The 16,404-nt window shown below is 56.2% G+C and overlaps 1 protein-coding gene across 5 annotated transcripts; it reads right to left on the reverse strand.

Moving 5' to 3' along the window:
* Positions 1 to 712: 712 nt before the first annotated feature.
* PER1 (period circadian regulator 1) lies at positions 713 to 15,914 on the reverse strand. 5 transcript variants are annotated; one of them, XM_045824261.1, is made up of 23 exons: positions 15,763 to 15,914; positions 9,947 to 10,365; positions 9,729 to 9,827; positions 9,482 to 9,636; positions 9,268 to 9,389; positions 8,975 to 9,176; positions 8,771 to 8,822; positions 8,504 to 8,646; positions 8,083 to 8,161; positions 7,899 to 8,005; positions 7,575 to 7,728; positions 7,386 to 7,494; positions 7,167 to 7,298; positions 6,832 to 6,937; positions 6,543 to 6,717; positions 6,329 to 6,456; positions 5,924 to 6,100; positions 5,070 to 5,312; positions 3,617 to 4,227; positions 3,027 to 3,213; positions 2,626 to 2,815; positions 1,970 to 2,120; positions 713 to 1,565 (listed from the first exon to the last, which is right to left on the reverse strand). In XM_045824261.1, exons 2-23 carry the CDS (start codon positions 10,219 to 10,221, stop codon positions 1,302 to 1,304), a joined length of 3,861 nt encoding a protein of 1,286 aa, XP_045680217.1. In that variant the 5' UTR covers positions 10,222 to 10,365; positions 15,763 to 15,914; the 3' UTR covers positions 713 to 1,301. The 5 variants fall into 5 exon arrangements, with proteins under 5 accessions (XP_045680217.1, XP_045680218.1, XP_045680220.1 ...); XM_045824262.1 differs by having other exon boundaries at positions 15,749 to 15,815; XM_045824264.1 differs by lacking the exon at positions 15,763 to 15,914 and adding an exon at positions 15,729 to 15,761.
* Between the last annotated feature and the right edge of the window lie 490 nt (positions 15,915 to 16,404).

Raw genomic sequence — 16,404 nt, forward strand, 5'->3', positions numbered from 1 at the left:
CTTCCAGTTCCCCCTTCCCTTCCTAGGTTCTGTGATCTGAACCAGAAAGTTAATGCTCCACCCCTCCATCCACACTTTTGCGGGCCAACTTGACCATGCATGGGTGTGTGTGACTCCTGCTCTCCTAGTCACCTAGACACCCTCGGGCCTTTTCCTGTGTGCTGACAAGACACACACACACACAAAAAAGCCAAAGGCCTGCAACACTCAGGTTAACGGGGTTTCCCCCCTCACTCAGGCACCATAACCCACAATGGAGCTTGCCTAAGTAAGCCCTTAGCCAGGGATCCCCAACCTCTGGGAGGCAGACCTGTTAAGAACTAAGCAGCACTGCAACAGGTGAGCTTGAATGTAGTGCACTTGATTCATCCCCAAACCATCCCACCCACCGCTGGTCCGTGGATAAACTGTCTTCCACGAAACCTGTCCCTGGTACTAAAAAGGTTGGGGACTGACGCCCTTAGCCACAAGTTGCTCCGCATGTCTCCATCCCTAGACAAATGCAGCTAAGGTCATATTAGAGGTGAGAGCAGGGTTTGAATTAGGTGGAGATTTAGCAAGCTCAGCAAGGCCCTTCAGCTGGAAAGGATGTGGGGAGAAGGGGGCTAGGAATTGCACACTCTCACCACCACCCTCCAGGGAGCAGGGCCACACCTCCCCACAAAGACCGCACCTCACTCAACCTACAAACTTTATTCCACAAAGTCCTGGGTTTGGTTTTTTGTTTGTTTTTGTATTAAAAAAATATTAACAGACACAATATCAAAAACACAAATGTCATCGGTAGAGGGTACAGCTGAGAACACCTGGGTCCCACCTGAGGGGCAGCACCAGGGACTCCATGGTCCACCAACCGCCCCCACCCTGGAGCAGCTAGGGGTTTGGACCACTGGCTCCTGCTTGGGCCTCAGGCCCTCCTCCTCCCATCTGGGGAGGAGGTAGGAGAGAGGACTGCCTCCCTCAATAAATAAGTGCAGCCCCAACCCTCAGGGACCAGGACTAGGTCTCAGCTGGGACTTGAAGAGACCACTTCAGCAGCCTGTCAGCAACTCTGTCCAGGGAAGGAAGGTCTCTTCACCAGCAGTGGGAGATGAAGCTTCTCTGGAGAGTTCTACCTTCTATTCCCTCAGAGGTCAGAGGCAGCACCTGGATCCTGGGCTGGTGATGGGGGTCCAGCCCCCATAGCAGGAGAATCTGGGGCAGTTTCCTATTGGTTGGTCCAGCCACATCTGAGTTCTGAGAGTTAGGTGTGGAAGAAGGAAGCTTCTCATGCACTCCTGGGGGTGGCCCCAAAATGTAGTCTAGCTGGTGCCATTTTCTGTGGCAGGTAAGGCTGGACTAGACGAGCTCTCACCTTGCTCCTCCTCTTCCATGGCCAGGTCCTGGGAGCCTGAGACCCCCGCCCCAGCTTGGGCCTGGGCCTCTTCACCCTCATCTTCACAACCACCACTACCTTCACCTCCACCCTCCTCCATGGGCTCCAGCCCCAATCCATCCAGTCCTGAGAAGAGTGGGTCATCAGGGTGGCCAGGGTCTTGGGCACTACTACCGCAGTCCACACAGGCCTTGGAGAGAAAAAGGGAATGCGTGAGTCAGGCAAGGTTCTGTCACTGATGATCTGCTATCCCAGCTCCTTTGTTCCCCAGCCCAAGAGACTTCCCAAAATGTACTTGGAAGAAACACTAGTCCACAAAGACACACATGGGGTCAAGATTGGAAAATGCACTGTACTCCGTGTATCTAGATCCTACTATGGAAAAGTCATGATGTACATTAGCACAGAATTGGTCCAGAAAAGGTCTACAAAAATTCATGTGGTTTAATACTATGTAACCCAGCAGCAAACTTAGTGGAATCACCATCCTTCAGGATGATCCAATGACATAAAGGGTGTCAGCCCTTAATCTCTATCCTTTTGACTTGAGCTCAATTCTTTCTCCTCCCTCTCAGCCCAGACTTCTCCTCTCACCATCACATCAAGGACTCGAGGCAGCTGACCCTTCCGGATCCAGGAGTGCACAGCACCCAGTTCCCTCCGCTGGTCCTCCGAAAACCGAGGCTGCTGTTTCTGCATGGCTCGGAGCCGTTCTCGGTCCTGCTTCAGCACAGAGGCTACGTCCCTGCCCAGGGAAGGGGTTCAGAGGGCAAAGACTCAGAGGGGAGAGCAGGGCCCATGAAGCTGGCATTTTTCCTCTACCACAACTCCACATCCATTGCCTCATGCTCCTCCTCTGAATTGGTGCTCTGGGAGTTCAGAGCTTTTTTTAATTTTTATTTATTTATTTTCAGACAGAAGGAAAGGGAGAGAGTAAGACAAGAAGAGAAACATCGATGTGCAAGAGATACACTGATTAGTTGCCTTTGGTATGCTCCCAGCCTGGGACCTGGCCCACAATCTAGCCCTGGCTGAGAATTGAACTGGCACTCAATCCACTGAGCCACACCAGCCAGGGCAGAGTTCAGGGCTTCTAAGACCAGGGAAGCTGTCCTCAGTCTTGGAGGAACTGATGAGGGGGGCTCCAAAAGGCAGGGGATGAGATAGAAAGCCACAGAGCAGAGCCAGCCCCAGAAAACCCCAAATTAGCTGCGGAGTGAGGGTGGCCAAGGAGGCCTCAAACTCCTCACCTGGAGGGCACCTGGTAGGTCATCATGACACGCTGGTCAGCGTTGGCCATGAGTAGCCAGATGGGGTCCTGGAGCACGTACTTAATGACCTGGTCCCCAGGCTCAGCCCTGGCCCGGGCAGCCCCAGCCTCAGCCTCAGAAGAGTCTATGCTGCCGAAGTACTTGCTTGTGTGGCTGCTCTGACTGCTGCCTGTGAAGCAGGGGGCCAGCCAACAATGTCAGGCCAGCCAGGGCTCCCATCCCTGGGACACTGCAAAGCCTCCCTCAAGGCCACATACGTGTCCCCCCACTGTCCTCAGGAGGCAGGACATGGGCCCAGGCTGCTCATCCAACATGGTGCCTGGCCTCCTAGCTCCCCAGTCACTGTCCTACCCAGGGAGGTAGGGGGGTGGGGCACTCACGTGTGATACTGGCTGAGGTGCTGCCCCCCTCATGGGAGCCTGAACCAGACCCAGAGCCCAAGCCAGATCCCAAGGAGCCCGAGGCAGCAGAGCCTGTGCCAGAGCGAGAGTCTTCTTGCAGCAACAACTCCAGGAGATCACTGGAGCCTGAAAGTGCATCCTGATTGGAGGACTCAGTTACCTCCACCTAGAGGAGGGGGAAAGGAAGGAAATGAGGAGAAATTAAGGGGTCAACACCTGGGTTTCCCTTCAACTGTTTCCACTGGTTGGGGGGGCACACAAACCCAGGTGGTCTCTGATCCCACTCCATGACAGTGGGACCAGAATGAGAGAGCAGGTGAAGCGTAGGGACATGACGCTGGACCATTTCCAAGTGTCAGATGCACTTAGAAGTTATTGGCTCCCTTTACAGATGAGGCAGCTGGTTTCTACCTTATTCAGAAATTCAGCTGGGGTCTCCCACCTCCCTACACCATCTTGTGGAGATGGAGACACCAGATAGGCAGAAGGCAAGAAAAGCGCGCAGTGGAGGAGCAAGGGGGGAGGGCTGCGTGAAGACTGTAAGAGGACATAGGGGGATCAGTGCTCACCAGTCTGGCCTCTGGCTCAACCACCTCCTCATTAGGAGGCAGGGGCCCAGCACTGCTCACAGGGCCCCCTGCAACAGCACCCCCCTCAACACGGGGGGGCTCCTCAAGCTGCAGCAGATTTAGCTGGAGTGGGGAGCTGCATCTTGAGTTGAACAGTGGAGAGTCCGAGCGGTGCGGGGGGCTCGGGGGTGGTGGGGGCAGGGATGGAGAAGGGGAGTGGGAGGCAGGAGTAGGAGGCCCCTCTGCAGGAGTCTGAGGTACCCCATAGGGATAGCTGGATGGGGTGGGATACAGATAGTTAGGCAGCACCAAGGCCACAACTGGGGTCACCAGGGGGGCAGGGAAAGCTGCAGGGGGCACAGATGTGGGGGCAGGGGCAAGAGGCTGGGGGCCACCTCGGGGAGAGAACACTGGGAGGGGATAGGGCTGGACCACAGCTGGGAAGGGAGCAGCAGCTGGTGCTGGGGGCCAGGAGGCAGAGGGTGGAACAGGTGAGGGGTGGGAGACAAAGCAGGGGGATTCGACTCGGGGGGCCTGGTGGTGACGTGAGCGCTTGGCTTTAGATCGGCAGTGGTGTCGGCGGCTGGGGGTTGTGGGGCCATGGTGGCAGCCTGTGGGGAGAAACCAGGGTTAGCAAGGGCCTCAACCTGGGACCGAGTGCCCCTGCCACCTCTACTGCCCTGCCGTTCTAACCAGGGAGAGGGCAGGTGAAGGCCCTAGAGTCTAGCTTCCCAGACCACACAGAACGGAGGGGGCTCTGGGGACATGGTAACCTTCAGGGAAGAATCACAGGAGGCAGGGACAGGGAGATTTATTGAGAAAGGAGGGGAGAAGGATGTTACATGAGGGAATGAGTCGGAGGTGCGCAGAAGAGACATGCACACTGGCAGATGGGAGGAGCAGGGTGGGTCCACAAACGAACGGGTGGAAGGCTTCAGTCCATGTGCCAAACTTCCTCAGGCACTGCCAATGTTGGTGCTCCTTCTGCCAGTCAGGGCACACTCTGCCTAGCTCAGACCCCTGCATCTGCCTACAGGAAGCCTCCTTCAGGTATCTGCTGGGTTGCTACCTGCCCTTGAAGCCCGGCCCCAGCCAGAGTTGTTCCAGCCCTCTTGCCTGTATTTGGCCCAGAGTCCATATAGATCTCTTAATTGGTGACAACTGAGTCTAAGTAGGCATACTTTCTACCCTTGCCCCCAGGCTGGACCTGAAGCAGCTTACCTGGAGCAAGGTACCTCCTCCTCCTGCCTGTCTCAGTGCCAGCCCCCCAAGCTGCCCTTCTCTAGCTGCAGCCTGGAACCCCAGCCTACTGGGGAGAGGCAGGGCTCTGGTGGTGCAGGAAACACCAGCCTGGTCCCTGGAGCAGGAACATCTCCCTCAAGAACCCCCTCCCCTGACTGGTCTAGTCCTAGACCAGGCAGAGGACAGGGCTGGAGAGATAAAGGGTGGCTACCTCGCTCTCCGGGGGCTGAGGGAGCCATGGAGGAGCCATTGAGTCCACGCAGCCTGCCGAGATCACGGAAGCGGCTGAGGAAGGCCTGCTCCTCCTTCTGTGTGTGCAGGGACAGCACGGCCTTGGTCAGGCCCACGGGGCGGTAAGCATCTGGGGCTGGGTCAGGGGCTACTGTGGGGCTAGGAGCTGGGCTGGGAACTGGGCCTGGAGCCAGGCCAGGCAGGTCCTCCATCATGATGATGTCTGAGGAAGGTGAGAAGGGGGAAAGGTCATCGGAATCACCTCAGGGGTTAACACAACCACACCACACCCTCCCTGTCCAACAGCTTAGCCAACCCCTGGCCTCTGCCCCACAGCCAAGCCTGGGCCCTGTATGTATCTCTTGCCCTCCTCCCCACTGAGGACTGGCTCTGGGCCCTCTTTATGCAAAGCTGTCCCAGCATGGCAGAAGATACTCAGTCTCCTCTGGTGGCACTACCCAAGGATGACAGTGCCATGACTCTCTTTGGAAGGGAAGCCCACCCCTTTCTCTTCCCTCCCACATTTTCCAGGGCAATGCCCTTCAGGGTTTTTCAACAGGGTTTTTCTGACTCTCTGTGGTCACACCCCAGGTGGAACGCCCTACCCACACTTTGTGTGTGAACTGACAGTAAGAACACAGGAAGTAGGGCAGGGAAAAGACAAAGCAGCAAAGCCTGGTGGGGATGGAGGCAAGAAGTAGCAGCTCCAAGCTAAAATGGAGGCCTCCTTCTCTCCATTAGGGCCAGAAGAGGCAGGAAAAGGCAAGCAGGAGGGAGCTCTGGCTAGGGGACCAAGGGGAGCCCGGGCACTGCCCCCTCACTCCAAGCCCATACCCGACTCCGGGGGCTTCTTGTCTCCCACATGGACGATGGTGGAGCTGAAGCTACACTGACTGGTGACAGACACCACACTCTCCGCCTTATTGGCTAGGGCGAGCGGGCTCAGGGTACCTCCTACCACCGGCTCCTTCTGAGGGGTGGCCCCCTCCCCAGACAGCACTGCCAATGGATCTGTGCAAAGAGATGGTGCCAGTTACCACAAAACTGCCCCCACCAGAGGTCAGGAGAGGAAATCCCAGGGAAGACGGGGAAGGATGGACAGCAGGGAGGAGGTCTGGAGATCTGGAGGCTGGGAGGGGGACAGGGCAGAGTGAGGTGGGGACCCCAAGGCAAAAGGGGAGAGACACAGGGGAGGTCAGCAGCCGGGTAGTGGAAACAGGGCATGCACCAGGTCTTCACCTTTCTTGGTCCCAACAGGGACTGGGCCTGTCCTCTGCTTGTCATCATCGGAGGCTGAGGAGGTGGTGTAGGAGGAGGAGGCACATTTACGCTTGGTCGTGCTGGGGATGTTGCAGCTCTCCAGGTACCTGGCGATGCCCCAGAAGACATGAGGGCAGGGCCCGGGGTAGGCAAGGTCAGTGCCCAAGAGGAAGAGGTGCCAGACTGGCCTTACCTGAGGATGCTGTCCAGGCAGTTGATCTGCTGATAGGAGCAACTGGAGGCTTCTTTCCTCTCAGCCTCCTCAGGGGCCAAGGCTTGTGGGGGCTGGGCTACAGCAGGGTCCACCTGCAGCTCTGGGTCTGGGGACTGGCAGTGAAGGGTCTTGGCCTTAAATGTGCCTGTAGCTGCTGATCCAAGGAGAGAAAAATGAGACGAAAGCTCCTCTGGGTTGGGGTGAAGGTCAGGAGACCACCTGGTCTCACCTCTCACCTACGCCCACAGCCACACCCCCACCAACTCACCAGGAAGGCGGGGCTGGGGCTGAGGCCGAGCCCGGGACTCAATAAAAAGCTGCTGCCCTTGATGCTTCACCAGATGGACATCCTTACAGATCTGCTGGAAGGTCACCTGTGGGACAGAGCAGGGCAGCAGGAAGCATTGGGAGGGGTCCTGGCCAGTGTCTGGGGCCCAGGGCACAGTGCAACAAGAACCAGTGAGGAGATGTGGAGGCCATGATGAGAGCAGGGCAAAGAAAGAAAAGGAGAGAGGATGAAGCAGAGCTCCTCTGGGACTGGCAATGCTGGTTCTAAGGACAGGGGAATGGGACACTGGAGGGGTGAAACAGGAGGACACTCACCGGGGCAGGAGGCCCAGGCCCCTCGGCATCACCCCCGTTGCTATCACTGGAGGAGCCAGGGCTGAAGAGAGGGCCTGGGGAAGTCACAGGACCAACTCCACAGAGCCCCGCGGGGCTAGGGCTGTGTACAGGCTGAGGCGGAAAGGAACAGGTTAGGGATCTACAGCCTTGCACCGCACCTCTTCTTCACCTCCCAAGCTCCCTCTCCTCAACTCTCACCTGTAACAGCAGCCGATGGATCTGCTCTGACAGTTCCTGAATATCAGAGTCCAGGGACAGGGCTGGGCTGGGGACCGGGGGAGTGAACACGTCCTCATTCAGGGGTGCCCTGCGAGGTGGGAAAGGGTGAGTCGAACCCTTCCCCCTCCCACACTATCCAATGCCAGCTCTGGGTCACAGCCCACTTACGTTCGTACTTTGTGGCGACCCAACACAAAGGCCACCTTGCGGCTCCAGGGGTGCACGAAGCCAGCCCAGCTGGTGTCCATGGTGACATATTCCCCATTACGGGCACAGAAGCGGATGGGAGAGTGGTCAAAGGGCTGGCCAGCCAGCTGTAGGACTGAAGGGAATGGGAAATAAAGTGTGGGAGAGCAGGAAGGAGAGCTAAGACAGAGAGCCACCCCGTAGGAGATCCAGGAGAGCAAGGCACTGAGAAACATAGTCACAAGAGCATCCGTTAAGAAGCCTTGCAGACAGCTGGGAAGGAAGAGCAGGGTGAGAGGAACTCACTCTTCTTGTGGATGGCCAGCATGAGGGGTCGGTCTTCAGGGTGCAGGAATAGGAGCACTGGGGCCCCCAGAAGATCCTGGGGGAGGTAGCCCAGCAATGGGGCAGCCCTGAAATGGGAGGAGGCATCAGTCTGGCCATGGCCTCAGCCCTGGCCACTCACTTCTCCTCTAGGTTCTGACCTCACCTTTCATCCACATCCTGAAAGAGGCAGCTGGGTGTGTGCCGTGTAGTGAAGATCCTTTTGTCTGGAGGGATCCGGGGAGCTGAGCACAGAAAATGTAGCCACTGGAGTTCATCTGAAATGGTCCAGCTCCTCTGGCCCTATCAGGCCGGCTGGCAATCCTCCCCATAGCCCTTCCCTGGGCCTCTTGGCCTACAAAGATGGTCTGGACCACTCTTGTGTCCTATATTAGTAATGGGCTAAGAACAAGGCACTCTGCTTTACCCTCTCCTAGCTCAGAACTCTCATCCAACTCCACTTCTAAAGGAGGCTTCAAACCCTCACCTTTATAACACCTTCTCTATTATAAAATTCCAAGGGGCTGAATCACACCTCCCAAAGTTATGCCCTGCCTCACCCCCAGCTAGGCCCCTGGCCTGCCCACCTTCATAACCCGAGTGGATTCGTTCTGCGATGAGCAAGCAGCATGGCTGTGCCGGGGCCCCATCGGAGACCCGGATTTTGGTCACATATGGGGTGAGGCGAAATGGCTGGTACCGAGGCCCTGCATCCCGGTCAGGACCTCCTCTAGCAAGGGAAAAAAAAAGGTGTTAGGGAGTATTAATGAAAGGCCACCCACCCTCTACTCACACAGTAAAGAAGGGTGATGTGTGGAAAGTGGAAGGGATCTTCTCCCACTTCTCCCACCTACCTGATACGGCAAAAGACAGACTTCTCCTGGGTGAAGTCCTTGAAGCCTGAACCTGGGACAGACCAGGAGAGGGGTGAGCACAGGCTCCCACACCCTACCTGGGCTGAGAAGACCCCAATAAGGAATATCTCAGGTCCCCTGGTCCCTCACAGAAGGAGCTTCCTACGACTGCTCATCCCCCCTGCAGGCACTCGGGGACCTCACCTGCTGAAGCCCCAGTGCCCCAGGTGGGCAGGCGAGATGGGGCAGTGGAACCATAGAAGACGCCCACATCCTGGGGAGCCAGGAGCTCTGAGAAGCGGGCACCCCGAAATACATCCCGCTTACAGTGCAGCAGGATGCCTGCCTGCTCCGAAATGTAGATAATTCGGCCTGTCAGGAAGGAGACAGCCACGGAGAAGGTATCCTGGGCAGGAGGGTGAGGAAAAAGCAGATTCAGAAGCCATGGGAGTAGGGATGAGGGTGAGTTACGACAGAGAGGCCAGGCTGCAGCTGACCTGATTGCGAAGCGTGTATTCAGATGTGATGTGCTCCAGCTCCTCCAGAGTATAGGTAGACATGTCCATGGCACAAGGCTCACCCTCCTCCAGGCTCCACTGCTGGTAGTATTCCTGGTTAGCTACAGGGTGAGGGCAGTGGGGCATTCAGTGAGATGGCCCCACTGCAGTAGCCCAGGGCCTGGCCATTGCCCTCCTAGGAAGCACCACTCACCTTGCACCTGCTTGACACAGGCCAGCGCATACTGTAGTGTGGCCAGGGTCCCAGAGCGGCCCTTGCCTCGGCGTTCTGGCGGCAGCCGAAGCTTGAGCTCCCGCAATGCTGTCATGAGTTCCTTCTGGGTCCTTGCACGGGCTGACTGTTCACTGCTGCAAGGCCCACCGGAAGGGAGGGAGTACGGCATTAGCCTCAAAGCATGGCCCAGGTCCCCCGCCTCTCCCCCAACCCTTACCCCACAAACCTGCATCCACTGGTAGATGGATTGTCCTGCTCCGAGCTGGCACTCAGGAGGCTATAGGCAATGGAACTGCTGGGTGGGGAGGGGCTCTGAGAGTTTGTGCTAAAGGAGAAGCAACAGGCTTGAGATGAAGAGAAAATGACTAGCAGCATGGGCCTTCCTCCTAGCCCAGCCTGCTCCTAAGAGCACTCCCAGACCCTGTAACACACATCTGTACACACCTCTTGCTGCTCTCAGTGGTCTCCAGCAGGGCTGAGTCCTTGCCATTGCCAGAGGAAGAGCTATGTGAGCTATGCTGAGATGCACCTCTGGACTCCGGCCCATTGGACTCATTGCCACTTGAACCATTGCTGTTGGCATCCGTGTCATCAGCCAAGCTGGGGCCAGGGCAAGAGCGGTGCTGTGGGGGCCCAGGGGATGGGGCCCCTCCAGGACAAAAGGATTCCCCTGGCCTGGGGTCCCCTCCCCCATCAGCCCCTTCTAGGGGGCCACTCATGTCTGGGCCATGGGAAGGGCAGACAGAAAACAGCGATGACGGAGAGGCCACCTTGGATGCACAAGGGGGCCGAGAGGCCTGGCTAGGGGAGTGAGGTGGAGGACCCAAGCCTCTGATATTGAAAAGTTCAACCACAGCCAGTACCTGGAAAGGGAGACCAAGAAAGATGGCTTAGAGAAAGTTGGGCTGTTAACTTCACAGTACCTGCCAGCCTCACTCAGACCCTACCCGCACTGGTCCCCACGCTCTTGGGACCCCGGCTTCTAATAGGGAGCTTTACGTAGTTCTGTTTCTTATTCTGGTAGGGGGTTTGAGGTGGGAAGGGGCTCATCCCTTGCCACTGTGGCCTGGGTAAGTACAGCCTGAGCAGTGTACTAGAACTACGGCTGTGGGCCAAAGTCTAGACTCCTTCCAGCCCCAAATTCCCATCGGGCCCCCACTGTGCCTAAGACTCCAAGGCCTCTGAGCAGGGGGTGAGCCAGTGGCCTCCTATATTTAGGTCTCAGGACTAATTTTATCTGTGGGCGGCACCACCCCCGCCGCACATGCGCAAGGACATGCGCGGCCCCACCATGCGCTTCCGCCACCGCCACGGTCACCAGGGAAACTGACGTCAGCAGCTGAGCTCAGCGGTTGCTGGAGGGACCACAGGAGGGGGGGAGGAGCGACCCTCCCCCATTTCCCGGTGGAAGAAGGGGATCTACCTACTCCCACACAGGCGGGTGTGGCCAGGGTTCGCCCACCTTGAGTACATCCTCAGTACCCCGAGAGAGGCAGCCCATCAGGGTTCTGCAGACTGGCCCTGCTCCCCAGGGCAAAACACAACCGCCACCGCCCTCCACACAAAAGCCCCACAGCCTAATGCTCGCCTGGATCCGAGTCATTCTGGTTATTAGCACACAGCCTTACCCTCTCCGTCCCCTACACCCTCTCCTAACCCCCAGAACCGAAGCCAGCACCTGCCTTTGTCAGGGGCCCAGGAATTCTCTTCCCTCAGCCCGCTACTTTTCTAGACAACAGCACCCCGCCCCCATCCGAAGCAGACAAACTCAGCTCTGAGCCAGGGATGCACAACAGCCAACGAATATTTCTTCCTCTACTCCAGGTCCAACCACACCCCCAACCCCCCAGCATTTTCTGAGCGCCAAGAGAAAAGGGAAGGCTGTGGCCAACAGCAGGAACTAAAGCCGGGAACGGGATGTTCCAGCCCGAAAAGGGCTGACATCACGGCCGGCGCCGGGCCAGGGATTAAGGGGGGAGAGCAGGGAGCGTGGAAAGTCAGAGGGATCCTGCTACTCAGGAAAAACTGGAGACCCCCGAGTGACAAGAAAGACGGCAGGGGGCATGCCTGCTGAGAGTCAGGTGTGGGACCGGAACAACTGGAGTGCAGAGCAAACAGGAGGTAAGAGGGTCAAGAAGTGCAGACATCCAGTGCGGGATTGCAAGGATCACCTGGATCCCCGGGGGCAGAGAGCAAGTGGACCGCGGCATGGAAGACGGATTATTGGTGGGCCATCTGAGCGCCTAGGCCGAAAGCGGCACATTAGGCTGGAAATGGCGGTCCTGTATGGGGTTGGTAACCAGCCCCCGGATGGTCAAGGAAACGCCTACCTGTCCCGCGCGAGTCCCCTTCGGTAGCTTGCCCGCCGTTGTAGCCCGCAGCCGAGTGGAAGCTCCGCGGGGCCAGGAGGCGGGTTGCATAATGCCAGGCACTGCCCCTCATTGGTCTCCTACCGGGGAGCCACAGGCCCCGCCCTCAATTGGCTGAGGATCTAATCCTGGTCCCTGATTGGCTACTGGCCTCTACTGAGGTCAGGGCTGTGTCACACACGCTGGCGCACGTGGATCTGGGTGCTGGCACTAAACTGAAGGGCCCCAGACACCACCGCCCAGGCTTTGGGTGCAGGACGCCTTGTACAGTGAATACTGAAAGGGAGGGGAGGGGAACTAAACTGTCCCTCTTCCGGGACAATGCTCTGGCCGCAGTAGGTGTTTAAGAAATGTTCACTTAGTGAGTGAACTGAGCCAACTTGCAGGATACCTTGGCCTTGCTAGGGGTGGGAAACAGAAATGCAAACCCTGGGGAGTGAACCAAGATTAATGAGATAGCTGGTCCCTGGAAGGAGGGGGACAGACAGAAACCTGACTTGACCTTTCCTGGGTTCCCTTCCCCATCCTTGTCATCATAATAAAGCTGGTTTACACAACCCTTTCATCTGACACTTCAAATACTTGGACAGCTAGGAGGAAAGCAATTGAGTATCCATGCCGGGGTGGGGGTGGGAGTGTGGGAGTGAAGGATACAAATAATACAATGGGCAGCCAGAGCCAATAGGGGCTGTGAAGGGGAACAATGGCAGGTGCTTCTATGTCCAATCAGAAAAAAAGGTCTCTGGGCAGCCTACTGGGTGACTAGTGCTTCTCTCTTAAGGAAACAGCAGCCCTCAAGGCTGCCCCAAAAGTGAGGGACCAGAAATCCAGGGTTACAGGGGAGCGGAGGGAATGCCTGAGAGATACTAGACAGTGACAGGTGGGGTGCAAGGGCTTCAGATCCCCACCACTAGGAAAAGAGAAGGCCAAGGACATCATCTCTCTACTGTATTTCCTAGTCCCTAGAGTAGAACTTGACACATGGGAGGTGGTCAATAAAAAAGGATTGTGTAGTTCAGTTGATTACAGCATTGTTTCAATATGCCAAGTTTGTGGGTTTGAACCCCATCAAGGCGCATACAAGAGTCAACAATTGAATGCAAAAATAAGTGGAACAAATCAATGTTTCTCCTTTCCTCTCTCTAAAATCAATAAATAAAAATTTAAAAAATGAAAAAGGATAGGAGAGGGGAAGGGGCTTCAGCCAATGAGGAAGTAGCTGAAAATCACAACTTTTTTTAAAAGAAGAGGGAGCAGAACACTGAATCCTAAAAAATGAACAGGGGCCTGATTTGGAGGATGAAGTGCCAGGCTGCGCCCAGGAGAGCTGCAGTTACACAGACCCACTCCATCCAGGACCGTGACAAGCAGCTTCTGTCATGGCTCCTTGAAGGCGTGGTTGACAAGTGAAGAGGCCCCCCCCCAGGTAATGTGGACATAATCAGCTGTGAGTGCACTCCCCTCACTGTCATGTGGCCTAAGCTTTCCTTAAAGTGGTGTTCCTCACTGAGGGGTCGGGGGAAAGCTCTGTGGAAAGCTGAGGGGTGGGGAATTATATAACCTAGAAAAACCAAAGCAAGGAAACAAAGGACTTAAAAGCATGGATTTTCAGACTTCTCTACTTGAAAATGTACCCCCATCTCACATACTGTGGCCCTGTCCCTAGTCTCGTTTTCAGACACCTCTTCTCGGGAAAAAATTTTTCTTCCATCCCAGTTCTCCTCAGGAATTTAGGAATAATCTGCCCTGACATAGACAGTCCTTGTTCTCCCACCTCCACCTCCATCTTTATTTCTTGCATAGACAAAAGGGTCCAGCGCTCCAGCAACCCTCACCTGCTCCCACGGCTCTGGTTGTACTGCCTCATGGTCCCCACAGTAACCAGGCCCTGCTGCCGTCAATGGAGGAGAGGGGGCGGGAGGCAGTGGTGACGTCAAAGCTGAGGAAGGGGGCGGGGCGAGGAAGCGGGGGAATGTGGGGCAGGGAGGCTGGGGAGGCAGTGGTTTGGATGGCGGCCAGCCCGAGGGCGGCGGCCAACGCACTAAGGAACATCATGTTCTCTTGGATGGTAGCCCAGGACAAGCACAAACCCAGGCGCCTCCCCCAACCCAACGACAGCCGTCCTGTCCCAAAGCCAGAGATTCCTGGAGAGAGAATTAGAAGGAAGGGGTCCCCCTCCCCCGCCCCTATGTTTGGTTCTCTTCTAGACACGCTTCGCCCTCCCCTAGGCTTGTTCCTACAGCTCTTGGCACTGGCTTCCCCCCTCTCCCAAACTGTACACATTTGCCGGCCGAATTCCAAACAGCAAGGGTGGGGAAGCTGGAGGCCCAGGTTTTGTGAGAGAACACGCACCTTTGCTCTTTCAAAGGCCCCCTTCGGAGCCTGAATTTCTCGTTACCATGGCAAAGAGGGAGGAGGGGAAGGGAGGAGAATGGGTCTAGGATGAGGAAACCGAACTGGGACAGCAAGTGGTTCAGCCTAGGGCCTGGCTCCTGGGAGAGGAATAAAAGGATGGAATGAGGGATTTGAGCAGGTGCCTGAAGACCAGAACCAGGAAGAGGAAAATGCAGAGGGAGTCATCAAAACTTGCAGAAAAACTTGCAAATGTGAGAATAATTCCTAAGCAAAAAATTCATATAAATCTCTCACCTCCTCACTGTTGTTTTGTCAGCCTATAGGCATTTTTCAGCTAAATAATTTTAAAAACATGACCCAGGCATTGTGTTTAGCACTTTCATACATACATTATTTTATTTAATTCCCAGAACAGCCCTGTGAGAAGGGTATTACTCTCCCCATTCCACAAGGACTTACTAAGGCTCACGAGTTACTGAAGTTGACTAAATTGCCTCATAATATGTTCTCAGGCTCTTAACAAATAGAGCCCAGAGTTCAAATATGACCTCTGATAATGGCTTGTCGTGCTGGAACTTGTGAAGGGTTACGTAGCACTGGGGAACCTAAACCTCTCAAATGTCCAGGCAATTGAGTTTGGTGTCTGGAACACAGACTCCATCCAACCCCTCCTCTCATTTAGGACATTCAGTGTGCACTCCCTACACATTTCCAGCCATCACAGCCCAGTTTTCACATGCTCACAAAGTCCTTGAGATCATCCTAGCAGCTACCAGCCCCAGTGATGTCCTAGGATCCCCAACTTCATCACTCTTCCACCTTTCCTACAGGCCTAGGTGTTTTTACAGTTACCAGAGTACCCTGTTAGTTCCTCCTCACCTTCAGGGGCTTAGGAAGACATGTGCACAGCCAGTCTGTACAACACCATCCTCCCTTTCAGGATCCAACAGTTGCTACCTCACCTTTACTCCCAAGGATGGCTCCCCTTTACACATAAGACATCCAGAGCTGTAATATGACTGGCTCAGGGTCACACAAATCATCAAAATGTCAAACCTTTTGAATCCTCCTACCTGCCCTACCAGGGCATCCCTGCAGCCTCAGAACCCCTGCCTCTTTTAAGTGCTTAAGGCACATACCCAGACAGCAGTCATGCACTGGAACGTCCCCCACTCTCACAGAAACCCCGACCCTGTACCTCCTTGGGAGCAGGGGTCTCAGCTCCCTCAGGTCGCTGAGAGCTTCTGATTCCCACCTCCCTGGCAGTCAATGGTCCAGGTGCCCTAGGGCAGTGAAGGATCGGATCTCGGGGACACTCCCTAGCCCCCACCCCTGTCCCGCCAGTGCTGAGTCTTGGTCTCTATTCCCCAGAAGGATCAGGGCTCCCACCGCGGCAATCATGCATTCCCAGGATCCCCACGCCCTCCCCCAACCCCTCCCCCCCACACACACACTCCATTAACACCCCAATTGACAGAACACACCACTCCAGAAAAACTCACCACCACTCATCTCCCCCTACCTCTGAGCACTCACCGCTTGTCAAGCACGCAGGTGTCCAACCTCTTCCAACTAGGGCCACAGCGACTGGGACTTGCTCCTTCGGGCCCGCCCACCAGCTGGGATGCCACGCCCCTCAAGCTTATTGGCCTAAGGGTGCGGATCCATGCCCCGCGCCGCGTGCCTTCGCCAGACCTCCCCATAGCCACCATTGGTGCAGCCTGCGGCCCGTCATCATCTCATTAGTCACTTTACCAATCCTCAGTGACAGGTCCACGTGCGGGCGGGCCGCCCACAGTGCGCGTTGATTGACAGAAAGCCGCTCCCCCATCCACTTCCGAAGTTCATATTGGCTGTGGCAATGTCCCCCCACTTGCCTAGAGACGTGACGCGAATGCCGGTCCAGCCCTCCAAACTTTCTCATAGGCTGAGAGGTCTCGGAGCTGTAGCGGACACGTGCAGGCGGTCTCACGCGGCAACTTGTTTACCTAGAAGCTGGGGATTTTCCTTGACGACACTGCACTGAAGGCTGTAGAGTCTGCGCAGGCGCAGGAAGTGTGACCTGTGCGCATGCGCTGATGTGGCTGCAGCGTGCAGCAATGGTTCTGATACAGGCGAGACCCTGGGAGGAATCAGTGTCAGCTTGAAAGCCGCAGCTACTGCACCCTGCCACCGCCG

This window comes from Phyllostomus hastatus, unplaced genomic scaffold (assembly GCF_019186645.2).
Source record: "Phyllostomus hastatus isolate PE091 unplaced genomic scaffold, TTU_PhHast_1.1 phas_scaffold_55, whole genome shotgun sequence".
NCBI classification, from domain to species: Eukaryota; Metazoa; Chordata; class Mammalia; order Chiroptera; family Phyllostomidae; genus Phyllostomus; species Phyllostomus hastatus.

Coding starts and splice junctions, on each gene's coding strand:
- PER1 (XM_045824259.1), bottom strand. CDS start 11,922: ATGCAACCCGCCTCCTGGCCCCGCGGAGCTTCCACTCGGCTGCGGGCT. Junction 10,366..11,832: donor AGGGGACTCGCGCGGGACAG/GTAGGCGTTTCC, acceptor CTCCCTTTCCAG/GTACTGGCTGTGGTTGAACT. Junction 6,718..6,831: donor GCCCCAGCCCCGCCTTCCTG/GTGAGTTGGTGG, acceptor TCCTTGGATCAG/CAGCTACAGGCACATTTAAG.